This window comes from Ammospiza nelsoni, chromosome Z (assembly GCF_027579445.1).
Source record: "Ammospiza nelsoni isolate bAmmNel1 chromosome Z, bAmmNel1.pri, whole genome shotgun sequence".
Classification (NCBI taxonomy): Eukaryota; Metazoa; Chordata; class Aves; order Passeriformes; family Passerellidae; genus Ammospiza; species Ammospiza nelsoni.
This window is the reverse complement of record NC_080669.1, coordinates 88,630,344-88,657,512: the sequence shown is the minus strand read 5'-3', so window position 1 is coordinate 88,657,512 and position 27,169 is coordinate 88,630,344. Positions and strand designations below refer to the sequence as shown.

The following is a 27,169-nucleotide window of genomic DNA, read 5'->3' as shown; positions in this document are numbered from 1 at the left end:
GAAGCTGAAGGAATGGGGTGGGAGTTACTGGAGGCAATGATGCTGGGGTGCTATTTGCTTGAAGTTGTCCTGAGAAAATTGAAGATGACACTCAGTAGTCCAGCATTTTCAGCTTTTCCATAAAACGTTTATAAACAGAATAAATAATTTGCAGAACAGCTTTAGAGATAATAACTGTAATAGAAACCTCTGGAAATGTGCAATCATTTATTACAGCACATTAGAATCCTGAAAACGATGGATTTTCATTCAGCGTGGTTCTCGTCCACTTAGACAAAATCAGCCTATTATCCCTCCCAGTCCTGCTCTTTGGCTGCAGTGCAGCACAGTACATCAGTCTGGCTTCCTGGTTCCCAGCTGAGGAAAGAGCCAGAGCATTGCAAAGGGGAAGGCTGGCTTGGCTGGAGCCTGCCACAGCTAAGCAGGGTCACTGCTGCCTTCCTGCCTGCCAGTCTTTTTAATGTCATTTAACTGGAAATGCTACTGAGTGCAGGAACAACATCAAACAGTCTCTCTGCTGACATGAGGATGCAACATTCCCACATTTCACTTTCAATCCATTTTAAGTAAGGTGGCTCAAATTCAGGTGCTTTAAATACAAAATTCAACTTGTTAACTCAGCTGAACTCTTAAGTGTCAGATTAGAGCAACAGCTCAACTATGGAATGTGTCTGCCTTTAAAAGAAACACCAGTTGGCACTCAGTGGATGAGTAAAACATGACTGAGTCTCCACTCCCTGAGGCTAACAGGCACTGAGCTTCAGAACAGAACAGAATCAAATTGTTTAAGCTGGAAAAGACCTTTAAAACTGGGTCCAACTGTTACCCCAGCACTGCCACATTGACCACACCACTGTAAAGAGAGGGAACTGAGAAGGCACAAAGAAGAAATAAGAACCTGGAACAGATTAGATGGTTTGGATGAAATACAGCAATATCTGTCACTCTTTCCATCTTGAAAAAATTTTGGTACTGAATGAACAAGTCTACAATTGATTTTCTCAGTAGAATGATGTAGGAACTGAAAAAAAACTAAGCAGCCAAAGCAAAAAAGATGAAATAGATATAAGAACAGTAAATAATAATACTGGGACTTAAAGGAATTATTTTCAGAAACACAAATGGAATGTGAAACAAATACTTCGCCTTTCAGGTTTAATTCACCTTTTTGTACTGAATATATTCCTTTACCTTTCCATGTTCTTTCCTCATGTGGGAGATGTAAACGTCTCTCTGAGTGAAGAGCCTGTCACACTCCCAACATGTCCAGCCAGGGCTAGTGACTTTTTTAGGTTCTGCTTTCTTTATGGGAGAAGGAGATTTCTTCTCCAGCTTTTCTGTGCCGTTGATAGATTTTGTGTCCTCCTTGTTGTGACTGGCTGAGTTTTGAGTTGTGGGTTTAGTACTGAGAGGAAGATTTATCCCCAGGTTTGGTGGCCCCTCAACACTTTTCAAAGTTCCATGCATAGACTATAATAAAAGAGAGAGAAAAAAGGTACAAAACTGACATAGACATACACAGTTGTACTCAAACAAAAGCCTTCAGTTACTTCTTTGGCATACTATTATCATCAGATCACCTTTGTAAAGAAACAGGATTAAGTAAAGGCAAGACCTAGCATGACCTAACAATAACTGACACCGTATATAGGTATTTTCACAAAAAAAATAAGAGACTTACTTTGGAGGTAAAGTTTAAGTTGTGGGTTAGCAGGGAGGGAAAAAGGGCTCATAACTGTTAATAAAAAGCAAAGTGCACAGGATCAACAACTAAGAGCAAAGTGCAGGTGTGTAGTAAAGGAGGAGGCTGGCTTTAGTATCCCACTGCACAGGGGAGCAGGAAACAAGGTTCCTGTACTCTCAGGTAACTGAAGCTGACCTGGAGATTTCATTCCAGCCTAACCTGTCAGCATGTAAAATGTTAGTGCTCAACTTTCCAAATGTCTTGTAAATACAATATTTGAAATTTCATTTCTTATTTGAAACTACACCAAGAGCATTAAAGCATAGTATGGAGTCCCACTGCTGGCCAAACTGGGAGTATTACACCTCCAGGCCAGGCCAGGCCAGGCCAGGCCAGGCAAGTCCTTCACCATCTGCTCTCACAGGCTGCTGGAAATTTTCTTGTAGCGAGTCATTACAGGAAAATAAGACATACATTTTGCCATCAAGAAATATTGGCATCTGCAGGAATTATTCTGGGTTATTTTCTGTAGCTTTAAATAATCTCCTCCTGAGCTTCCTTCTGTCCCTTTCTGTCCTACTTTTACCAGGTCTGTCTCTGCCTTGATGGTTTATGTCTAGCCATACCAAACCATTACTTTCTGTGCAGCTGAGCTCTGCCTCTGTCTGGCACTCGTACTTTCCCTGAGTCCTTTTGTGCTTTTATCCTCTCCCTGAATCCTTTTCTGCTTTTATCTATAACCTGTTACTGTTTTTTCAGTCCCCCTTAAATCAATTCCAATTTACAATGCTTTGCTCCAGCCCCTACTGCTATACACACATCCTAAATGCAAAACCAGCAATACTGCTACTGCACATGTATTGATTAATCCTCTAATTTTAGTCTCAAAAATGTCTGAATCACTTATCGTGAATCATGCTAAAACCCCACTGGCTGGAAGTTCAAATACTGTCATGGAACACTAAAGCCAAAGAAATAAAGTAGTGCCCAAGCAAGTGAGCACATCTTTGAAATGTGAGGTGCTAAACACCCCAATTTCTGTAAAGAGAGCTTCTGGCCCTAACTGCAGTCAGATCGAGCTCCTGAAAGTGTTGTCTTCAGGTCTTACAGAAGTACTTGGGTATGGATATAACAATACTTTTCCAGTAATATCTGACTCAGGAAAAACTAAATACAGAAACAAGACTACACTGCAATACACAGAATTTGCCTATTTAGTGAAAAAACCCCAACCATCTGAGTAGATCAAAGGAAACAGAAATCAGAGTTTTGCATTGCTGCATGAGAGGAGCATCTAGGATATCTTGCAGTAAACATGCAAGAACTAGTGCTACTAGTTCAGAAACAATGGAAATACCCAGTCCTTGTATTTCTGAACATCCTGGCCCAGCCTTCCCCTCATCTCCTCCTCAAGATGAAGACTGGCATTAAGACCAGCTGTTTTTTTCAAGACTTGTGATCTTATTTTCAACACTACTTCAGAGAATTCTGTAGTTACAAGTGCCATAGCTGGGACTAAAATGCAAAATTATGGTTTTAGCAGCCAAAAAAGATGTCTGGTCTTCCACTCTGCAGTAGAGAAATGGCATTCAGAAATTGTGTCGCTGCCAGAGAAGCGCAGTGAGCTCCAGTCCCACTGTGTGTTCAGGCACCAGGGGTTAGGAAGGCAGAAAAACCTCGGCTTTGGTCTGTATGACATGAGCTAAGAGTCTGTGTCAAACACACCACTAACAAATGATAGCCAGGGGGCTGCTGATCCTTCAAACCAGCACGTTCAAGGATCACAGTGAATTGTCAGCTCTTAAGGGTGTTTATGAGGAAATCCACTGGAGTTTTTTTCAAAGCACACATGTTCAAGTTCATATAACACAGGTAACCTCTACATCTAGCAACATACTGCTTCCTGGTGAATTCTGAACATCAAAGGCTTGATTTTGTGATGCACTCAGCATTCTCTGCTCCTAACAATTAGAATAATACTTAAAATACTGTAAATAAAACCCAGCATTTGTTAGGATTGGACTTGCTGAGCTATTCCCAGTACACCAAGATCAACATTCTTACAGAAAAATCAACTGAGTCATTACAGATATGCTGAAGACCGGATAAAATATAAAAGTTTAACATTTGAGAACAACATTCACAGATTATCCCCTCAGAATTGGTAACATCTCTGTCAGCAGTCTTGTTACTCCATGCCTTTTCACAGCATGTATTGCATACCAAATGGTATAACGAAGGAAACAAGAGAAGATGCCTACACACCTTGATATGATCCATCATAAGCTGTTTCTGTGCATATAGAAGAGAACAGTCCGGACACTTGAAAACAGACACCTTCTGGTTTTCAATGTGCTGATCAAAGTGGCGATAGAGCAAAGGTTGTAGAGTAAACACAGTGTCACACATAGAGCATTTATATATTATTCTAAAAACAGAAGCACAATAAACAATGTCAGTCACGTTGATGATCTATTTGCAAGAATCATGATGTTAACTTTTTTTCTCATCACAGATAAGATCTGACATGTTTAAGCAATTGTTTCACACTGCCTGAAAAAAGTTAAACTAATTCAAAACATCCTTCAATTTCAAAATATAAGAGCAGTAGAAGAAACAGAAAAATAGAAAAAAAATTTAAAAGCGCAAACAAGAAGCCAGAAAACAATAGCATGTGCCAGTTACAGATACAACAACAGCATCTGCTCAGGATATCTGACTGTTCAACACCTTCAGTTTCTGAACTCACATTGTAGCTAAAGGATAATTATCCCTGCTCCGGTTACAAACCTGTATATTGTATATGCAGTATATTGTAAGGGAGTGATTCATTCAGTTGTAGTTAGGAACATACTTCAAGATAAATACATTCTGGGCAATGTTCATGGCTGTGATGCTCCTGAATGCCAAACCTAGACTCTGTAAATGCCCTGAAGCTCCAACAGTGCAGGACAGGATTTCCCTGATCTGCCATTACAATGTGATGAATCTGCCACAAAAATGTAGAGACACCACCAAACACTTCTTTTCTTGGAGCACATGTGACTTTTGAACATAGGTTCCCCAGACTCCTGTTCTTACAGCAGTTTTCTAACCACAGATCATGAGATAAGAGAGAAATCTAAGCCATTAGATTCTGTAATCTGTAGTGCTGCAGAGAAAGTTTAGCTAAAATAAAAGAACCAACCACAGGTGCTCGTACAGCAACAGGCACTTCCCATCTTTAAGAGTAACTTCCACTTAAAAAAAACAGCCATCAAACCTTCCTACCTGCTAAAGTGCTAAATCTTCTCATTAGCCACATAATATCCTTTCTATATGCCTCTAAGTAATTACCATTGATAGTGCAGTATTCCAGAGCTCTAGGGAGCTGCACTCTGTTTTGAGATGACAAGAACACGGGCATTGCTTCCATGTCCAAACTGTCCTGGAACTCCAAATGAAAAACAATATACTACTTCATATTAACTGGGAAAGACTTTGTGCTATCAAGGTCCCCGTTTCTCACACATGCTAAGATAAATGTATTATTTGCACAGCATCCTCTGATGATCAATGTACTATTGTCCTGCTTTCTGTGGTGAACCCTTCACTGCAGATCTGGAGATTTGTAGAAATGCTTTATGAATTTATCACATATCAAAACTGTAACTCTCTAAAACCACCACGAGCTGAATCTCTGTATTTTCTATGGCAGCTAAAGTACTTTACCCTGCCTTCACAGAAGCAGAACTATCTGGTAAGGATCCAAATTTCAGACAAGTCTCTGGGCAAAGACTGTACTCACTTAAATTCACTAAGTACAGTATGAGTTATGACTATACACACCTCACAGTATGAGTTATGACTATACACACTTGGAGTATTTCCTTCAAACACAGCAAAAACATAATTTTCAATCCTTAACATACATGCAACCATGTACACTGGTTTTGGTTTTTTTTTAAATTTAATTGAAGTAGTCAGTGTTTAACATGCAGCTGCCTAAAATGCTGTTCAAAGCTTAAAGGCAGTTGTGCTTCCACAGGATGTCATTTACAGGGATGCTGGAATAAGTCAGACAGTTCATCCCATCCCATCCCATCCCATCCCATCCCATCCCATCCCATCCCATCCCATCCCATCCCGGTTACTCAGCACTGCTCCTGCCTCACAGGACACACCAAAGCAGGCACATGGCCTTTTCACTTCCCAAAAATCTGCTTAGCAAATTCATGTAGTATCTGGGAATAAATACAAGTGTTATCTCAGGAAAATACTTTCAGTCATATAAAAGACATTTAGCATTTGGAAAGCTTCTGCACCAGAGGATAGTATTCCTCCTTCCCAATTTTTTTTTTTTTAAACGAACTTGTTGGATAATACACTTTTTACCAATAGTACTGTAAATATCCAAAATTTGGCTTGATAAACAAGAATTTCTCCAGTAATCACAAAGAGATCAGCCATGAAAAATATCTTAGTGCCATTCCTAGACACTGCGTACTGAAAAAAGACCACCTTGGTGGTTTTCTGGGAAACCAGAGCTTAAGAGTATGTTACAGGAGAGAGCTTCCCAGAGTTGAAAGACAAGACAGCCATCCATTTCCCTATATTAAAATAATCTAATTTCATCCCACTGAGAATCCCTGCATATAAAAGTCATTTTTCATACACCAAATAGTTTAGTGCATCTGTTGTGCAGCAACTGTTTGTAATGTAATTGTAAATCACACAGTGCCAGGGGCAGGCAGCCAGCTTGCCCGGGAGCCCCATCGCTCTAACAGAGCAGCGTGCCCTAGAGCAGAGAGCCTCAGGAGCCCCGGGGCACTGCTGAGCCTGGCACTGTCCCTGCCCGGTGCCACAGCCCTGGGGCAGCGATGGGGCAGCAGTGGGGCTGCCAGGGGGTGCTCCACGGTGCCGCGCAGGTAACCCAGTGCGAACGCACTGCCTCAAATGCAGCCTGCCAGCTCTGATCAGAACTGGGCAAGGCAACAACTCTGAGCACTGCAAGGGCTGCAAAAATCCTACCAGTCACTCTGCATGCATTTAAGGCAGCACTGGGATTAAAACTGGCAAATTTAAAGGAAACACCACTTCTTAAGAGGACTGCTCCACTATGGGTTCTGTGACTTATTACAGTAGTACATAATAAAATTTCATTTTTTTATAATCAAAGTAAATTTGTAGAGGAATGCAATTATAAGTGCATCTATATGGAAAAAATACTTAATTCATTAACCTGATCAGAAACAATTGGCAGATCCAAGCACAGTTCACTTTTCATATGTGTAGCATCTTACACAAACAGTGATCTTAATCTTTTACATTTCTCTAATGAGAACTATGGGGACCTGAAAAAAGTTTTAAATGCTGTTTTAAATCTAACAGCCCCTGACTGATGACACCATCCTGAATTAAAACAATGTATCATTTCCCACGAGGCAGAAATTACTTCCATTTGGTATCAGACACGGCAAGTTTGTTGCCATTTTGCTTTGATGGAAGTGTAAACAAAGAAAAAAATCTGCTGTTCATATGATAGAAGAAACACTGAGAAACTGAACAGAGAAAAACCTGTTACTATGTTAGAAGGAACAGTGAGAAAGTGAACTCTTAGGAAGGCTGGTTATTACATCCTAAGACACCTTCTATGTTCTTGATTGTGCCAGTTGTTAGCATGCTGGTGCCGTGCACGCCCAGAGAGAACGCGAAGCTCAGCCGTGTTTGCTCTCCACAGGGCGCTCTGGCAGCGAGGGAGAGGCACAGGGAGGAGAAGGGGGGCTCAGAGGTCACACCCGAGGGCTGCAGGAGTCTGCACACACAGAGCACCTGCAGCACAGCTGTCCAACAGCTTTCAAAAGAGACCCTGAAGCCGAGTCCTACTTGTACTCTGTGCCACCACCTTCAGCAAACTACCACCTTTATGGGCAACTTTCCTAGCCACAGAACAAAACCACTTCTGCTTCAAGCCAGAAAGAGATTACCTATTGGGAAAAAAGCTTATATAAATAGACAAAATGCTTTTTCTCAACTTCTCAACCACATTATGAAAATCACCACATGAGCACCAATTAGTATTAGCATCTCTTTTAGGAATCACATTATTTTAATTCACAGTAAAAATGCAGATGAGCTAAGCAGATTAAAACATCAGAACGAGCAACGGTCTGACCACCTGTCCAAATAATTTGTGTAATTACATTTTGCAATCACTCTCTTGTAGCATGCAGTACTTGAAGAGCTGCTAGTGCATTCAATGAGAGAAATGTCACCTTTGCCCAATGAACTCCCAGCTGAAAAGTCACGAAAGCACTACACAAATCCCACATTCCCAGCAGGCTGACAAACCGGTGGCTGTCAGAGGTGTCCTGCAAGCACAGGACACAATGCAATTCACAGTGCATTCAAATCAGGTAAGTGCAGTAGAAGATGAAGTTTGCTTACTTTGGTTCGCCTATCTTGATACCCGGGTGTTGTGTGTAGGCATGGGAGTGCGTGCTGGGAGCAGATTTAAATGCCATGGGACAGATAGGACACTTGTAAAAGACTTCACAGTGACAACCTTGAATGTGAGACTTGAGTGCCGCCACGTCAGAGTACACGACATTGCAGTGCACGCAGCTGCGGAGAGAGCGGAGGAGAGTCAGTGCAGCCTGCCCCAGCAGGGCTGGACATCATCAACATGGCTTTTCAAGCAAAGGTCAGAGAAAAACACACATGGAGAACAACTGGATAAAACTACATTACTCCGTCAACTGCAACAACCCTGTAAGAATCAATATAACCAGCGATTTTTGGATCACAAAGTAAGGGGAGAGAAATCTCACACACTGTCATTTGAAAATCTAAGAGATATGAGGTCAGAACATGTTTTTATGTTATTACAATAAAACAGATAGAAGGGTGGACAGACAAGTACTCTATTGATTGCAGAAAAATGCTTAAATCCTCTGCAAATTTGGAAAGAGATTTTCTAGAATTCATTTTTATCACATGCAGGGCATTGTTTAAAGTACACCACAGCAATTTAGAAACTACCACCAAATGGAAAACCAGTAAGGAAAATATTTTCACAACTTCCCTTGTTTAGATTTAAAGAAGACAAACTGATAATGATTTTCTGTACATGTAATCAAATCAGCACTTGGATTGAAACTCAGGAAAACGAAACCAAATCCCTACTATCAGATCAATATATCAGATTGGAATTCAGAAAATATTTTTCAAAAACATACTTCTGCTGTGACGAAAATTTGTGACCTTTCTGCATCTATTCTAAAATGAAACGATTAAAAAATTGATGTCCTATCTCCAGTAGCAAACGCTCCCAAATCAGTCCAAGAACATAGTGCAATCAGCAATTACCTGTCAAATGAGACAGTTTCTTATTGATCAGTATTTTGCAGTAAGACTTGTACAAACTCTTCAAACGTAGAAGGCCTCCACCCTTCCAGAATTTTAATTTTAGCATCTATCATGGCAGTATGATTGTTTTCATATAAATGTCAATTTAATTTTTCAATAGTTCTACTGCCCTGATGATAACAATAAAGCAGGAAATGCAGTTCTACATTGAACTCAAAGATCCCATTTTACTTTTAAAATTTATCACCCTTGAATTTTATGAAATGCCATCCATTCTTTTTCTGGGCATTTAATTTACACTCTTAATAATATTCATTGAGTTTATATAGTCTCTGCTCACCAATGCATTCTCTAAAGCAGATTATTCTGGTCTTTTTTGGCTCTGTTAAGAGCTGTCCCAGAGAGGTGAGCACTTTTCCCAGCCGTGCACAGCATGATGCACTCAGTGACACACGTGCTCCTGAGGTGTCCCTCAGAGAGCAGGGTGGCATTGCCACCCCCCCGTGCCACGGCCTGACTTTGCTCTCGAGTGATGCCACATAACAACTGAACTCAGCATCCACCGTTGTATATCACACAGCTCCTAAGGCCCAAGCCTTCCTCTGGGGACTGCTCTAACAACTGCTTGCTTTCACCTTGGCAGCATGCAGTGAAACTTCAAGCTGAAGTTTCAGCTGACTCCGTGCAGACACGTAGCCTAAACCACTGGAGTCAAAGGGAGCTTCCTGCAGAGGCCCTGTCAGAGGCAGGACAGGCTGTGCTGCTCATGGGGAAAAGCACCACAGTTCTAGGAGAGGCTGGGCAGGCTAAGGAGGGAGGCAGTAACATCCCCAGAGACTGCTTTGCTTGCCTGCGTGACTTAGGCTTAGTCGAGAATTTAGATCAAGAAATTCTCGACTCAATGTGACATGAGATTTTTTGAGACATCTTGAAAAGTTTAGTGACTTAGATTCCCAGTGAAGGGGATTCTTTCTGCTGGTGTTACCAGCACAGGCCAGGAGTCCCCAGAGGTGATTCCATGAACAAACCCAAGAGACATACATGAGAGGGAAGAGCAGTGGAGTGCAGGAAGCAGGTGGAGGAGAAATGCAGGACAAGAAACACTACTGCTTGAGAGAAAAGGGTAAAAAGAAAAGAACCCAAAGAAATGAGAAGAGCTTGGAGTTATGTCAGGACATGAATTCAAGCTGAAAACAGAGGCTTGATGCAGTAAAAATGCTTTCATCCCTTAGGGGACAATTGCACAGCCATCCTGGAAAATGAACTGTGGCACCTTAAGGGTGGAAGGAGCTACCTGCTGGAAGATTTGCAATGGCCTTTTTCCAGGCAGACAGGGTGAAGTGGACATGTTTTTGGAGTGCTAAGCAAAGCTCAGGGTACGGGTGGCTCTTCTGATCTCTTGCTGTGCTGTCTGCCACTCAAGTGCAAGGAAAATGCTAACAGAAAGCATCTTTTCAAATCTTTCAAAACTAAACATTTCTATGAAATGCCTCTGCTCCCCATTTTCTCAGTGAGTTGCCATTACGGGGAAATGTAAAAGTCAAAGGGAAACTGAGGAGTAACAAAGGAGAACAAAAGACAGGGTTGTTTGAGAAAGGCAATTTCCAAGTGATGCAAAGTGATAAAGTCTACGAATCTTGATTTGCCACAGAAAAGAGAACAACCAGACAGAAGCAGCATGCCCATCAACATCTCAACCATACATTCTGGAAGTACTGACGATGACTCTTCTACCAGAAAGAACAATCTAAAATTCAATGGTTTGGAAAAACTCAAGAAGGTTTCTGAAAACCTGAAATGAAGATAATGTATCTGAATTCTCTAGACTTTATAAACCATGAAGTCCTGAATCTGTGTTACACTAGCTAATATTCTGATTTAATCATATACAAAAGTGGATGCCCAAAACAAAGCAGAATCCTAATGTATTTATTTCAAAATTTCAGTACTAATAGTACTGTTGCCATGACAATCTTAAATCCATGAAGCTGGTATTGTCCAAACAGTGCTTATGAAAATGGAAAACCACTTTAAAAACCATAAATTATACATCAATTGACAGCAAAAGGAATCATCATACTGACCGAAACCCAACTCTTCGGGTATAATGCAGGCAGTTCTTAGTGACATGGGTCTGGAAGTGGACAGATCTGCAGATTGCTCCACATTCAGGACACGTGTATGGAGATTTATGCTGATGAATTCTCTGGTGTGATGCAAAACTGCACTGGTTAGGAAGCAGCATCTGGCAGATATTGCATGTCTTCTAAATGATAAACCAGAATAGATGAGACAAAAGGTTTGGTTCAGCTCTACATAACATCTTGTGTCAAACTCTGCAATACAGCAAATAAAGGTTAAATGTCATAACTGGGATGGGACCCAATGCAGTAGCAAGTACAAACACAAGCCCTGCTAGCAGAGCTAGCAGGTGCTGGTAGCCAGACTGACTGGCATCCTGGGCTACAAAGCTCCTTCCTACACCACTGACCACGGGAGATACACGTGCTTTATGGAAATATTACTGGGGTGCCTTCCCAGATTACCTTCATAGTGCAAGGGGCCTACAAACAACTCCAAAATCAAATTACTACTACTGCCTCTTATGGTCTGGGACTTGTGAACCTCACCAGGGCCTTGCAAAGATTTAAAATCAAACCCAAGACTCCTTCATGACATCAGTATGTTTTTAAACATGTATTTGCATGGTTTTAGGAATGTTCTAAGAATGTTCTGGCATATGTAGTGATGTGTACACTCTGCAAGAATATTGACCAAAAAAGATCTCCAGATCTGCATTATAAATTATTTACTAACATATGCATGAAGAAATCCTGAAATAAATGCTCTGGGAGCACTGTGGCCTGGTGTGTTAGAACACAGTCTCTGTACACACAGAGTTCTCCCATGTCCTGACGCAGCAGGATGGCAAAATGCAAATCATTAAATTACAGCACGTTAAGCAAAGCAAACAGGCCATCGCTGCAATGCAGGTTCCACGGGCACTCCTGCCAGCCCACTACAGTTCTGTTCAGCATGGGTACATGCACTGCTCTCCTGCAAGGCTCTGCCTGAGTTCAGCTATCTACAGGGATGTCAAACTGGCACCTGCTTAGAGCCTTTGGGGCGCAGCAAGGCTATACTGAGACACAAAGAATTACTCACTTTGGAATGCCAAATACTTGGCCTTAATTGACCAAAGAGTGCCCAAAAGTGGGGAACTCACAGCCTCAGGCTGACCAGAATTGTTCTGGGGTGTTAACTTTGTCTTAAGTTCAGATAGAGGCAAAACTCTCTGACCAGCAATAAGTGCCACATTTACTGGGCTCAGTACCATTCCCCAAATCTCTTTGGCTATTCCTGTATTAACAAGCTGTAATACAATACTGGAGAATCTGGAGCATAATTTGATTACTAAGAAAACAGCAGACCAGAACTACTTATTCCAGTAACAGAAACATTTGGAGGTTTCACAGTCCTTCCAATGCCTTTGGCCTGCAGGACCTCTGAAGGAAACTGGGATGTGATGCCACAGAAGAGCCACACAACATTCCAGCCCCAGCTCAGTGATCTTCCTGATTTTGCAGCAATCTGCCAGACTCATTTGCTAACCCAACATGCCAGTAATGCTCTTAGTTAAGGCCCCTGCTCTGCTATTTCAATGAGTACAGAAAATGATTGATTGTAACTGATTACAGTAGAACAAGAAGCATCTACTGTGAAATTCTGACATTCAGCACGTTTGCTTACCATTTTATTTTGGGCTTAAGGTGGCATTAACTTCCAGTGCTCTCATTCCAACCCACACCAAAATAAAACACAGTTTGTGAAAATCATCACCTGCCTGCATTTAAAGTCAAAGTTTCAGAAAAAAAAAAGGGTTAGAAGGAAAAATGGTGGAGGTGGAAAATAAAGATACACACATACGCTGAGTATGAAGGGAAATGAGCTATGCAGTTTCCATGGGAGCTATGTACTCCTATCTATAACTAAGAGAAATACTAACATTCATTAGCCCAGATTTACTACCTTTTCCCCCCAGCAAGTACATGAGGGTTTTATTCAGCCAGAAAACCTATCAGTGAGTCAGGGTTAATACTCCTTTAGCAGGAATATGCCTTTAGATTAATATTCCTTTAACAGGAATATTAATGGCAATAAAACATTACAGAAAAGTAACAACTTCATAGTGAATGTATTTTCATTGATAAGATTGTTCTACCATTGCTTATTTTAAACAAAACATTCTACCTTCGTAACAGGAGTATAAGAGCAGCTACTTACTCATTGGAAACACAAAACTATACATTTTCCATTTCAGGAGCAATTAGATGGGACACTAGAAAGAACAGTAAGCTGCAAATAACCTTTTTTCCTATTACCTGTTTGCAAAATCTAAGTGTTCATTTTTATTCTTTCTTCCTTCCAAAGAAAAAATACCAATCTCATCTAACTTCCCTGTCTTCTTCCCCCCACAATAATGGCAGTTTTACAGCAAAAAGACAGTGCCAAGCACTAAGAAGGAAAACAAGTCAGGGTATTTCTCATCCAAGCTTCTCAAGAGGTAACATCTGATGAAAAAGTAGCAACATACGTAGTAATAAATGCCTGTACAGAGCCTTTCTCCAGGAAACACTACCCCTACAGGATGCAATCAAACTCAACATAAAAAACAGAGGCTGCTTGACATATGAAAAGGACTACAAAAATGTGTAATTAAGATGTAAAAGGATGCTTCAACAAAGAACATTTAAAACTACATTTATTAAGCGTTCTTTTCAAAGGGAAGAACGTGAAAATAGCTTATTTTCCTCCAGCGCTTTGCACTGTTTTGTTTAAACCTGCAGCTCAGCAGAGCAGGTTTCCATGAGGAGACACAAACACGCAGACAGGCAGCAGGCAATGCCAGCTGCCCCTGCAGCTCCAGGGCCTTCCCTTCTTCGACAGCAGTACCTGGGAACCCGTACTTCTCTCTCCACCTCCCTGCAGCTGCATTTTCACATTCTGTCAACATCACAATGGCTTTCCTTTAGTAAATTGCCAGGATAAACAGTATCTAAAGGACATGTAGGGAGAGCAACTCAGCGGCAACAGGGCAAAAGCACCAGACAGAGGGAGAAAGGGAAGGGCAAAAGGTTTTGTTTACTTGGCCATAAAGACAAAAATCCTCACACCCTGAAAGTGAGAACATCACTTTATCTTTGTTCTCTTTCAATTTCTATTTTAGCCTCATCCTCCAAACGAATTCTCTGTCTCTCATTCAACTGCTTTGTCTTGTCACCTTCTTTCCTGCTTCCTTTTCCAGTACCAAAACCACCAGGTTTTTGCAAGGTCTACTGGACCTTAGATGGCATGTTACCTAATGGGCCTATTATGGGGAAAAAAAGAATCTATCTACAACCAATAAGCATCAGCAAATCAGTTAGCCAAACAGCCTAAGTATTAAGCAGCCCGAGCTGGTGCAGAATGTACTCTAATGGTCAGCCATTAGATCCTGTTCAGAACTGCAGCAACATCTGTGCATGGACATGTTCTGCTGAAGGAAACTCCCTGAGCTATGCACACTTGTAGTATCTTACAAACAGAAATTCACTTGCATGGCATTCCACCTGGAATCCAGGTAACTTCAGTCTAACTCTGCCAGCCAATCAAAGGGAGGAGCTAAGGCAGAGCAACGTAATCGAGGCTATTTCCCCGTGCATATCTTTTTACATTACTACATGTAGTGGTAGGTGCAGTGGAGCTGCTTCATGGTACAGAATAGGTCCTACATGCAGTGAATAGATCCTGACAGGAACCTGCCTGTGCTCCTAGGACTAGTGCATTTTTTTCCTAACTGCAGGACCTAAAAGTCTTTAGCCTGCCCACTTTGTGTGATTCCCAGAAAGACTCCTGGGGCATTCCTGTCTTGAGCATGCTTGCAGGTTTTCAGCTTCCCCCGCAGCAAGAAGCTGGAGCACCAAGCTCACCTGGATGCTTTGAACCACACCAGAATCCCTTTTAATTGGCACACCCCAACAGAGATCCAACCATATCATTTAATTGACCACCTTCACTCTGCCAGGATTATAAAATACATCGCACACTGATTAATATTACGTTTTATTGAATGACGTATTTCTTTCAGGTCAGGCCACATACATTAGTAAATAATTTTCAAATGGTTTTTATGTTGAACTCATTAGCAATTGTAAGAGGAAAAGAAATGGAACCAACTAAACCAATGGTCACACAGAAAGGAAGACGTGCAAGTGAGAACAGCACTTTGCACTTTGTGAGGAAGAGCTGAGGCAAACAGCAGCATTCCTGTCAGTAGTCAGTGTGCCATTTGTCACTGCCTGAGTCCCTCCCTGCACGTGAGGGGAATGCCTCTCTCACTTAGGGCACTTGGTGAAAACTCTAAAACCTGAAGACCAATCTAGAATGAATCACTTAAAGCTATCATTCCGGTTGAATAGATGGGCTGTTAATGAGGGTGCCAATTAAGTGGATTCCACTGGCTAGTCAAATTCCAAAGCACAGAAAGAAGCATTAACATATGATTAGTAATACCCACGATTATTTTCTGCATTATCATGTTCAGCTGTAAGAAAGCTAATGCTAAATTTTAGCAAAAATATAAGTGTCAATTCCAGACTTCAGGGCCTATAAAGATTCTAAGTCTTATTTAAAAAGTGTTGACATTCACTATGTAAGTGCTTGCAAGACTTTCTATGGTTTTCATTTATCATTTTAATCACAGAGGTTCAGATAATAACAGCTAAATGAAAGTAAAAACATATCCAAAGTCTCCTAGGCTTATAGATGAAACATTGGAATGTAAACATAGGATACTCTACTTGTCCACTTGTGTCTGCGGCCTGCTGGAAATGAGTTGCAAGAGATGTCTCATCTTGGAAAACTTCATTGCACTCCAAACACTTTAGACTATGTCTACAGAGTTTTGATGGATCTTCGTCTAGGGGCATAGCTGGAATGACAGGAGAGCTCGCAGGGGCCGAGATCACTGTCCCAGTTAAGCCAGTCTGGATCTTTGTTAGGGAGTGCGTGCCAGCTCCCCCTGCGCTCTGGAGCACGGCAGCAGCAGTATTGCTGGAAGGAGATGCTATCATTTGATCTGCTGGGACTGGTTTTAGGATCAGGTGGGAACACTGCATCACGACGCCTTTCTCCTTGTGCCCACGAGCATGGGACAGGAGACTACATTTATTGTAGAAAACTAAATTCTTTGTACAATGATTACAAGTCACTTCAATTCGCACGCTCCTCCTGTCGTAATGCTGGGTCAGGCTCTTCTCGAGAGCGAACGAGTCGCCGCACTCCAAGCACTTGTACCCTCGTGTCGGTAGCGTGATTCCGGCATTGGCAGGGGGGCTGAGGTTTGGGACGTAAACGGGTACGGGATTGACGCTGCTCAGCACCTTATTGAATGCTTCCACTACAGAGCTCTGCAGAGATGACACCACCTGCACTCGAGACACTTTTTTCGAAGGCTGGGAGGCGGCTGCAGAAATTATTGCCTGCTTGATTTGCTGCTGGGGTTTTGTTAGCACTTGGCGCAGTTCAGAGGTGGTTTGAGCACCCTGAGGCAAAAGGTTAAGGTTGGCAAGATGGACTGTCTTTGGCACGAGTTTGGCACTGGCGAGGCTCGATGCTGGCACCATGACCGTCTGCTGCTGGATGGCGTTGGCAGCTTTGATAATGGCGCTGCTGGCGCTCTGCACGGACGCAGCAGAGATGACAGTGGCTTTCACTGTGGTGTTGTTAGCCAGCTTCAGATTGATCACTTGGGAACCTGCAGTTTTCACTGCTGAAACAGGCAGGAAGGCAGTAGCCACGGGTTTGATAGTGACCTGCTTGGGGGCAAGTTCTGCAGATCCAACTGCATTGGTGACAACTGAGGACTGCAGAGGAGCTCTGGGAGGAGAGGAGAGAACAGCAGCGGAAGTTGGTGAGGACAGGAGAGATGTCATGGAGGTTACCATGGAAGCACTCTGCTCTGGCTTTTTACCAGAGTCCAAATCAACTTCTGGTAACACTCTAGTAACAGTTCTCTTGATCTCCCCAGAAGAAGTCTTGATGGTTTTTATGCGAACCTTAGGAATTGCTGGTGTTGACCCTGCGGGAGAAGACGGAGACCCTTTGCTGCTGTTCTCACTGGAGACACTTCTGGGACTATCGGGCGGTTTGACAGACGGTTTCTTAGCACCATCAATGAAACTCTGAGACTCAGGAGATTTTTCAATAGCCTGGGGACTTTCACTCATGTCTTTTGGTAATGGAGAAGACTCTCCTGAATTAGACTGTAAATCTTTGCTGCTATCTGTAGCTGCCTTTTTAGCACTCAGTGCTGCGATTGCAGCAATGCAGGACGAAAGCTTTGCTGATGACTTTGCTTTGGATTGGGAAATGCTGGCAAGATTTGTGTCACATTTTTCAGCACTCAGTTTTCCATCAAGTACCCTGTTTTCAAGAAGCTTCTCAGAATTGTCTTTTAGTAACTTGTCCTCTGTTTTTCGAGTTTTAAAAGGCTCATAGACACCTAAATTCATGGAGCTTGTCTCTGTCTCTCGTTTACCAGTTTTATTTTTATCTATACTACTTGAAACTGTGATTCCAGATTTAATTAAGTTCTCCCCTCCAAGTGCCTTTAGTTTGTCATATTCCTGCTGCGATAGAGATCCTGCCAAGACATTTGCTCTAAAATTTGCACGTATCTCCTCTTTATCTGGGGGGTCATCCACCTCAATTCTCTCATCATCATCAAATTCTTCCGCACTTGATATTGGGCTGAACTGGTTGAAAGCTGAATCCTTCAGTGTAGTCTCAGAAGCTGACCCATCATCTTTAAGTGATTTCCCTTCATCTTTACTGTAACTCTCAAGAGCTGCTGATGTCAGAAAGCCATTGTGCAAGCTATTGCCTGTGGAATGGTGGCCATCCTTATCCAGACCTTCGGAAGAATCAATAGTACGCACATTTTTCACAATGACGCTCACCCCAACATCAGATGATGATGGGACATGGGAGTCTTCATCTGCATGAGCATTTTGTTTTATGTGGCTTTCGTGGTCATCATGTCCAGATTCAATAGCTGCTTTGGGATCTACCATGTCTGGTATGTCAAAGGCTGCAAGAAGGTCATCAAAATCTGGGGTCTTCATATCCCCCATGGCCATGTATTTGATTGTAAGCAAATCTGTAAAATAAGCAGAAAGTCATCACTTTAAGCCCTAGTAGCCCAGTCTTACAGAAAACAAGTGCTTGTTCACATCTGCCATGCAAAGAAATGCTATTTCACTTCTGAAGTAATGTTTTCAGAGATTATACATTACAGAACAGTGACCAAGCATACAGTAGAATTATTACACCAAGAACTATAGTAATTTATAAACTCCACAGATAGTAACCTGGCAATTTTATTCTGGGCCCAAATTGCAGTGACTTTCTTCCTGTTCCCTCTCCTACACCCACTCCTATCCTCACTCACCCAGACTGCAAAATACCTGGACATGCATAAAAATAACATGAGACATTTGTAATTCCTCTGAAGTCTTGACTTTCCTTAACAGCTGCACTATTAATCTGAGGAGTCTTCCTGAAAATAATGCAGTATAAAGTAATAAATATCTGTAAGACTTAGGTATTCATCAACACTGGCTACCTGGAAGTCCTTGTGGATTATGAGAAGGCAACTGAGGAAGATTTTTAAAGGATACTGGAATAGACACAGACATTTCATGAAACAGCTTCAAATAAATATAGAAGAGTTTGGAAATTTGTTTACACAGTTCACTTAATGGTTTTGGGCCATTTGTCTAACCTATGAAGTTCTTAATAAAAAAACAGATGCACACATAGAATCAAAATCACAAAACAAGTTTCTCTGAGGATTAAATGGAAAAGACTGCAGACACCAAAGCATATAAAATCCACGTAAACTGACAGAAAGCTTTGACACAGTTTCTTGTAATCTGGGATACTAATTAGTTGCATTCTCGTTGTACATCTGTCCATAGGTGTCTTTTTACAGTTGTTGCATCCACTCAAAAAGAGCCAGATAGTCTCCCTAGTCTGAAACTTCTTCCAATTATATATCCTGGAGTTTAATTAACATTTACCCATAACAATGAATGAAGACCTGCTTACACACTTAATTCCTCTTCCTCCAAGTACGTTTAAGATCACAACTGCCCAGCAGAGGAGACAGAGCTGTCCTTTACTGAGAACTATGGCTGCCCTTATCAAGAACTTCTCTCATTCTTCTAACTTTTCAAGCAATCAAAGTTAAACAAAAAGGGAGACAAACATGGTCAGTTGTGATACATAAGGAAGACAAGATCTAACTAGGCCATTTTACTATCTCCTCCTCACTATTCTAGGACACCCATCTTAAGATTCAGTATATAAACTATGTTTCCACCACAACTGCCAGGACTCTGTAGCCATATTCCTCCCCTCTCTTTTTTTTTCCCTCCACAAACCTTTTAGTAACTCTTTCCTTTAAGAATAAAACTCTGCCTTTTATCCAAAATCATAATTAAGGGACACCTTTGCTGCCAGACCAGCTGTGAGTCTATTCCTTCTCTGGCCTAACATGATGCCTGTAAATACTTCTTACATTCTCAATTTTTACTCTTTTATTTAATCCTTAACCTTTGAAGAACCAACCAACTCTCCCTTCTTGACACTCACCTTTCTATTCGCCCAGACCTTCCAAATAGCTAAACCACAAGTCTAACAGCTTTAAACAATTGCTTTAATTGGACCAGACCATCTTTTCTGCCTTACTGAATTCCTACCCTTTGCCTTCAAATCCCATCTAAATATCTAATTCCTTGCTTTTGTTCAGACAAATGTTCAACTTCAGTTCCCTCAGCAGCAAATCCATTTGTTATCAAAGGAAAAAGGAAAACCACCAAATTTAATCTTCCTCTACCTATGGCATTCACATTCTTGTGACTTCATTCCTTTACCTGCCCTAAACTCTTGTTTTTACAGCTCTTTGTACTACATACATTTGAGAACTGTGCACACTGTAGGATGGAGATGTTGTCTTTTGCATGTTCTTCCAAAAACACCAGCATTCTTTCCAGTTTTGTGAAATGAGAACACTGTGAGAACACTGAGAAACCTCTTTTCAGGGTCTGGCACATGGCAGCGTTTTGGGTCCGTTATAGCCACATAGAGGAATTAGTCAGTTACTTCTACTGATTCCCAGGCAGACACACTATTCCAGAGCAGAATTCCAGTAACCGGGAATAATTACACCACCTCCAAACAAGAGTAATGATGCCTAAGTAACATCAAGCTCATTCTGGAAGAAAATGCCTGCACAGGGAGCAATACCAGCCTAACCAGCACAAAACCATACTTTTTTGGGTTTTGGTTTCTGTGTTGTTGTGACAAGAAATTTCATCAGGTAGAGAAGGCATAAGGGATTCAATCAGAATTACAGTAACATGTATCCTAACATTAGACAAATTTCATCTTAATACACACATGATGAGCAGTTCATTGGTTATTAGTAATTATGACTGAATTACACTTCCAGTCATTTGCTCTGAAAGCCAAGCCTTGTACAGACAGACAAAGCCATACGCTAATCTAACCACAAAACCTTCTTCAGGAAATGGGAACCACATCTCCAATCACAGCCTGGCCTGGTCTGACATACTCAGCAGGCAAGTGGGATGTGCAAGAGCCCACTTCAACCACAGTCAGCAATGGCTCTCATGCTTACATACATAATGAACGGGTTCCTTTTCACTATCAAAGGGCCCATGGCCTGCTACTGTTGCAAAACCCAGACAAACACCCAGTTCCACAAATCACAGAAATTCCTTTTGTCATATACAAAGTAATTCTTACCCTAGGAATTTTCGATTTCTTTGGATAACAGTCTTATTTAGCATCTATTTAGCATCCACAGCATCAGTAAGGTCGTGCCAGCCCTAATGTAAACATCTTTGTGAAGTATGAGGTGTTTTACAGTTAAAATTTATCCCAAGAACCCACTTTTTCTATATTATACACCATATCCACCTGCCTTCAAAAAAGGGGAAAATCCAATTTGCTTCCATGTTCAAGACTCAATGAGTACAAGATTTAATCCTCCATTCTGACAGCCAAAATAGTGTTACTTGTAGTTTATGACTCCTCATCCTGTAGTCCAACACATCAATTTTTGAACTGGGTATTTCAGGTTCTCTTTGGGTATTGGAAAACAAGATGGGAAAGAGGAGGGGAATCTTCTGGAGTCTGAACCACTGCTGGCACAGTTTGAAGAGAACCACACACAGCTGGTTCAAAGCTCAGGACAATTAGCCTTTGGCTGGCAAAAAGAACAGGGATGTTTCAACACGTGAGCAAGGAATCTCCTTATGCACAACGTGGAGCTGAACAGGCCATCCCCAGCTACAGCTGGCCACATGAAAACCACCTGTATTTATCAAGAGATTCAAGCCACGGTTTGGGTCTACCTACTTCCCAAATCCCTCCTAAAACATAGATGAATTCCTGAAAAGCAGGGAAATCCACATACCACTCTTTTCCTAGTCTACCTAGAAATTAATTTAAATAATGGCTTAATTTTGTACTTCTCTATGAAAAATAGGCTGGGGCAGTACCACGTGAATAATTCAGATGCACAACAACAATGAAGAGAATGTTGAGATTCCCAAACGAATGCAGACTGGAATTACACTCTAATTGGCACAAGCTTCCCACCTCTATCCCGTAAGGTACTTTTTCTGCAGTAGATAACAATTGTGGCCAAAGCACAGCACGAGCAGTGCAGCCCCTCAGGGAGCTCTCCCAGCCAGGCAGGGCCCAGCAGGGCAACAAGCAGGCCCAAGAACATGAGGGTCAACTTTGGGTTTTCCTGAACATATATTCCTGGTACTCTGCTGCATATTTGTATTTTAACACACAGGCATATGGCTAGGGAAACAACAGTTAGTCAATTCATTCCAAAGGGACTTGGAATGTGATAAATCCTTACCCTCATTCTGAAGATCAAATAACTGAGACCAATGCAAAACGAGATCCTGGGTGCTGATACAGAAGAGCAGCCCTCCAGCATTAGCATTTGCTGCTGGAAAGCTGGCCTGCGTGCACAATCCAAATCTCCTAAGGAAGAGCCTTTACAGATATTACTAGACTGAAAAAAGATAACTCACCAAGAACACTGCAGACTCCATCTATTCAGTTTTCTCATCTTACAGCCATCAGAAATCCCTGCAAATTCAAAATCTCCTTTGCTAAAAACAAAATTTCGTAATACAGATAGCATTCAAAAACCCAAACAAAACGGATTGAAGGAATTCTATCGCAATCCGAGAACTTAAAATTTTAAAGCTGCCTACTATTCTGGCAGAAGGAAAAAAAATCCCAAAAAATGCTCTTGTGTAATATATGAATTTTAGCTGACACTTGGAAAAGAACATGCATCCTCATCAGGAAGAGATCCTATTCCTAGCATACAACAAGAACTCCTGTTAGCAGCATCATTCTGCCACAGACATCTCTAGTCAAATATAGACCCTCTGCATCCTGATGCTGAAGAACAGGAGCAGAAATCAGCACAGTGATCTGTCAGGCACTTTGCTCTGCCACAAGCTATTCACTGCTCTATCAAACCTGAAAAACAGCTTATCACAGCTGCAGTAAAGCTTACAAGCACAGAATTTCAGGCCAAATGGTAGTATGCTATTTTCACTTTTCTACGATTAATAGCTCAGTGCCTTACGTAATCTACTGCAGTCAGAAACAAAAAGGTTCCCTTGTATTGTCACCCTGCCTCAGCAGCCAGCACACAACTTACCCAGTATCCACAACCTCTCAAGGCTTTTAGGGCTGTCTATTCTGCTGAGCACGGAGGAAAGGACCCTCATTTCACACCACAACAGAGTATTTCCAATGTTCTGCCTCCATATTATCTTGATTGTAGGTTACCAAACCAGCTAACACAGCCAGGACTGGGAAGATTTTTAAAAAATCACACTGGTTAGGATTCTAGAGTTGCTGATTTCCTGTTATAGGAAATAACAGTTCCAGCAAAAGAATCCCCCAGGCAAAATGTTTAGTGATCCACTGTGCAAGCTCTAACAGCCTTTGTTCTTCCCTTTGCTGGATTCATTACTGCTTCCTTCTCTCTGCCCCTCTCCCTCTCTCTGACTCCTTCAGATTTCACTAGAAGATAAAAACGTCAGTTCAAATCTAAGCACACATTTTGTATTTTCTAGTTGAGAAAGAAAACCTAAAAATTCTGTCCATTATCCACTGCTTTAAGTTGAATGCAGTCACCCCTCTGCAGTTGCTGCACTGCCCATCCAGTTTCCTATGCACAATATTATAATTCACACCACTGGAGCTCCATCCAGCCCCCAAAATACATCTTTCCACTTGGCTGCTGCAAAATCCTCCCCAGCTTACAACAGTTTAAGAAAAGCCATCCATACAATTTCTTTTGCACAGGTTTTTTCTCTGTAGGCAATATTAAGTATGTGTTTAACACTGAAGACCTTAATTAAAAATCAAGTATTGGGTCACTGAGATGTGGTCAAACAACAACATGTAAATAATCAGACAGCAAATCCTGCATGTGTGACTCTCTTAATACAGCACAGAACAGCTCCCTGCCACAACTGCTCGGCAATTCATGATTGTCATTCAGAGGCCTATTCGTATCACTACACTAGGAAAAAAAAGTTTATCTTCAATGAAAATACTGTATTTAACCAAGATATCAGTAACTCTTTACAAATAATAGCTTTAATCCTTTTAAAACTGGAGGATCTTAATAGCATTTCTTCATTAACACTTAAACAGTTGTTTCCTTCCTAATGTGCCAAGTGTGCAATCAGGATGTAACTCCAATCTATTGTTCTATTCAGCCCAAAACACCACGTCTCACCTTGTGAACCTTGACCTTTGAGGGACTTTTTTAGCCAGTGCTCAGTTACTGCCACAGCCACATTACCTCTGCAAACACCAAAGGGTTAAAGGCAGCCCCAATCAATAGGCCTACAAGAAAAAAAAAGGAAAATGAGTATGCCTTACAGCATCTTTTCAATGCTTTTATGCACAATTCTACAACAATATTGTTTCCTTCTGGTCTTAGAGAAAGGCACAGAACCCACCCCCCCCCCCATTAATGTTTCCTAAGGAAGCAAACCACAAGACAGCACCCTGTAAATAAAACAGCATGCAAAGCATCCTCAGTCACAAGCATATCTACAATTACAAATAATTCAATCCATTTTATTTAGTTTAGTTTTAAAATAGACTGTATTGCCAGTGTCCCACCCTTGCAAAGCAAAAATATTTTAGTAAGGGTCATAAATCTCAGCTCTTGCCCATTCCTTAAGCATAAAAAGGCACGAAAAGCCAAAGTAATCTCAGTTACTGCAAATATGTACATTTACATACAGAACCCTTTATGACTACATTAGCCACATACCAGTGCTGTGTGTCTAAAGTGTGCATTCACATACTGTTTTGGGATGGTATCTTTCTGCAAGCTCCTCTGCTTTTGGCTGCCATGAAGGGAGGAAGCTATCCCAGTGTAGTAGCTCAGTGACTGCATTGTGTTCAGGAGCTGATCTGCCTCAAACCAGTTCCAGCCGGTTCTGGTCACCCTACATAAAAAGCTATGGCAACCCTCGCTGAGTTGCCAACAAGACCCTGAAAATCGCAGGGGCTGGTTTTTGTGTGGTGTGGGGCCGGCACAGCCCTGTGCCCCGGCTCCCCTCCTGCCCGGCCCACGCGGCCCCTGCTCCCCAGAGCCCCCCACACGCTCCCTTGCTCGCCTCCCCCACTTACCTCCCACAACCTGGCTGAGAGCTGTGTGTGCGTGCCTGGCTGTAGCTAACAAAGAGACCGCAATAAAAATCCTCACAGGATCTCTCTTGCAGCACCAGGCAGGCTCGGCCACAGCCCTGGGAGACAGGCTGCTAACCCGGGCTGCTGCCCCTCTGCTCCCCCAGATGAAGGGTGGCTGCTCGCACGCGTCACATATGCCCCCTCATGCCCACGGCCATGGGGTGCCCCATCAAGGGCTTCTCCCATCTGCCCTCCCCACTCCTCGCTCCATCTGGGGCCGCCCGAGTGGCATCTTCTGTGCTCTGAGCAGCATTACTATAGAGTACCCACAAATGCGCCTCCCTCCCCTCAAGAAAGCCATTTCCGCAGTAGCAAGATGCCTACAAAATAGTTCCTTTGCCCCCTCCTCGCAGCACCGACTTGGCTGCTACACTGATTTTTTTTTTCTTTTGCTATTCGACTATGCTGGAGGCCTTGAGAAGCAGCGAGCTGCAGCCCCACGGCTGGGCAGCCCCCCCGGCTTGCACCCGCCGGCTGGGGAGGCCCGGTCAGGCTCTGCGCAGCTCCCACCCCGCAGAGACCGTGCGGACCGGCCGCCTGCCCGGCCCTGCGCCTCGCAGCCGATGCCTGCCCAGGGTCTCAGCCCCTTGCGGTTCCCACGCCGCTCCGGGGGTCCGCACCCACCTGTGCCCGTGGCCGCTCTGCTCCTGCCCGCTCCCCTTCACCTCGGCCACGCAAGGGCCTTCCTCCTGCATGGCTGACAGGCACCCAGACCGAGACAGCAGCCACCCCGCTCCTCTTGGCTACTCACCCTTGCTCTGGGAACACCAGTAACCACCTCCGCCTACGCGCTGAAACCCCCTCCTCTCGGAGGCTGCGGGAGATGCTGCTGTGCAGGGCTCCCTCCGGCTGGGTGGGCGACCCCGACAAAGCCCCTCTGCCCCTGGCTGCACCTGCAACTGAACAGAGGTCTCGGGCACAACCCTGCACCCCTCCCTGCGGAGACACCTTCTTCGCATCCCTCATCCCCACCCCGTTCTGGGGAGAACCACCATGTTCTTCCGCTGCCTCGGCCCGTCTTCCCTGCACAGGCTGCTGCGGCCGCAACCGCGGCCGGCCCTCCCTCGGCCCCTCGGTCCGGGGGGCCGCTCCCTCCTCCGGGCTGCCGCGGCCCCGGGCACCTCCCCGCGGGTCTGCGCGCTCCCGGCCCGAACCGGCCCTGTCCGAGCGGGCCTTGCGAACCCTGGGGACGGCCGGGGAGGAGAGGCCGTAGCCCCTTCGGCAGCGAGGAGAACGATCCGCCCCCGCCCGGCCGGCCCGGAGCCGCCGGCCCGGGCAGTCCCTGCACGGGTGCCCGCGGGCCTCCGGCCGCCGCCGGGCCGGGAGGAAGCGACCCCATAGCATGCAACCTCCGGTCCCCATGCGACACACCTGCTGCGGCCGGAGCCGGCGGGCTCGGGCAGGGCTACGGCCCGCGGTGCGGCCCGGCCCCGCGTCGGAGGAACATAATGGCAGGAGGCTGCGGGGCTGGGCGGTGGGGGTGGGGGTGCTCGGCGGCACAGATGGGGAGACGCTCCCGTGTGATTCCGTGTGGAACGGCTCCCTGGAGAGTGCCGGGGGCGGGGAGGCTGCGGGGCCGCCGAGCGCCGCGGGGCCGGGGCCGGGTCGCGGCCTCCCGCAGCCCGCACAGCTCGGGGGGGGTTTCCGAGCGCTGCCGGCGGGCAGAGCCGCGCCGGCCGCCGGGGCCGATCTCCTCCGCGCCGCAGCCGGCGCCGCCCGGGTGCCGTGGGAGACGCTCCCCGGGGCCCGCCGGGCTCTCCCCGTGCCCCAGCGCCTCAGGCCTCGAAGGGCAGCCGGGGGAAGAGCCCGCGGCCGCCTCTCCGCTTGCAGGCCAACAAAGGACGGGAGGAGCCACACGCTGCCAGCTCTGGCGGCTCAGCCCCTCCGCCGGCGCTGCGGCCGCTGTGCCCGGGCCCGGCCGGGGTCACCCCCCAGGTCCCGGGGCGCGGCCGGGAACCGTGTCCCGGAGCGATGCTGCCTTTCCTTCCACACCCTGTTAGCCGGGCACTCTGGGGCCCGCCTGCGCAGCGCCTGCGGCCCGTGCGCTGCCTCCGACCGGCCGCCTTTGTTGGCTGCGCAGCATCCCGGCGGCATCGCCATTGCTAGCAACAGCAGGGCGAGATCCCGCCCTCTCCGGTACCACCGTGCAGCACCATTTTCAGAATGTAATGCTTTGCACGCGAATCGCTTTATTGAAGCATACTCATGGCTTTAAATACATAACACCCGTCTCAAGTTAACGCTACGGGCAGA

At 44.1% G+C, this 27,169-nt stretch overlaps 1 protein-coding gene across 3 annotated transcripts in view; it reads right to left on the bottom strand.

Annotated features, from left to right (window-relative positions):
• The window catches only part of ZNF532 (zinc finger protein 532), a 31,749-nt gene extending 5,295 nt beyond the window's left edge, over nucleotides 1-26,454 (bottom strand). Inside the window, exons 1-8 of one of the 3 annotated variants that reach the window (XM_059491908.1) lie at nucleotides 26,288-26,454; nucleotides 25,668-25,815; nucleotides 23,949-24,058; nucleotides 15,871-18,230; nucleotides 11,116-11,297; nucleotides 8,111-8,287; nucleotides 3,950-4,112; nucleotides 1,192-1,470 (exon numbers count right to left, since the gene is read on the bottom strand). In XM_059491908.1, coding sequence (XP_059347891.1) covers nucleotides 1,192-1,470; nucleotides 3,950-4,112; nucleotides 8,111-8,287; nucleotides 11,116-11,297; nucleotides 15,871-18,210 — 3,141 coding nt within the window. In that variant the 5' untranslated portion in view covers nucleotides 18,211-18,230; nucleotides 23,949-24,058; nucleotides 25,668-25,815; nucleotides 26,288-26,454. Of the gene's footprint in view, nucleotides 1-1,191; nucleotides 1,471-3,949; nucleotides 4,113-8,110; nucleotides 8,288-11,115; nucleotides 11,298-15,870; nucleotides 18,231-22,856; nucleotides 22,927-23,948; nucleotides 24,059-25,667; nucleotides 25,848-26,287 lie in introns of those variants that run through there. The other 2 variants (XM_059491907.1, XM_059491906.1) reach the window with 2 other exon arrangements.
• Between the last annotated feature and the right edge of the window lie 715 nt (nucleotides 26,455-27,169).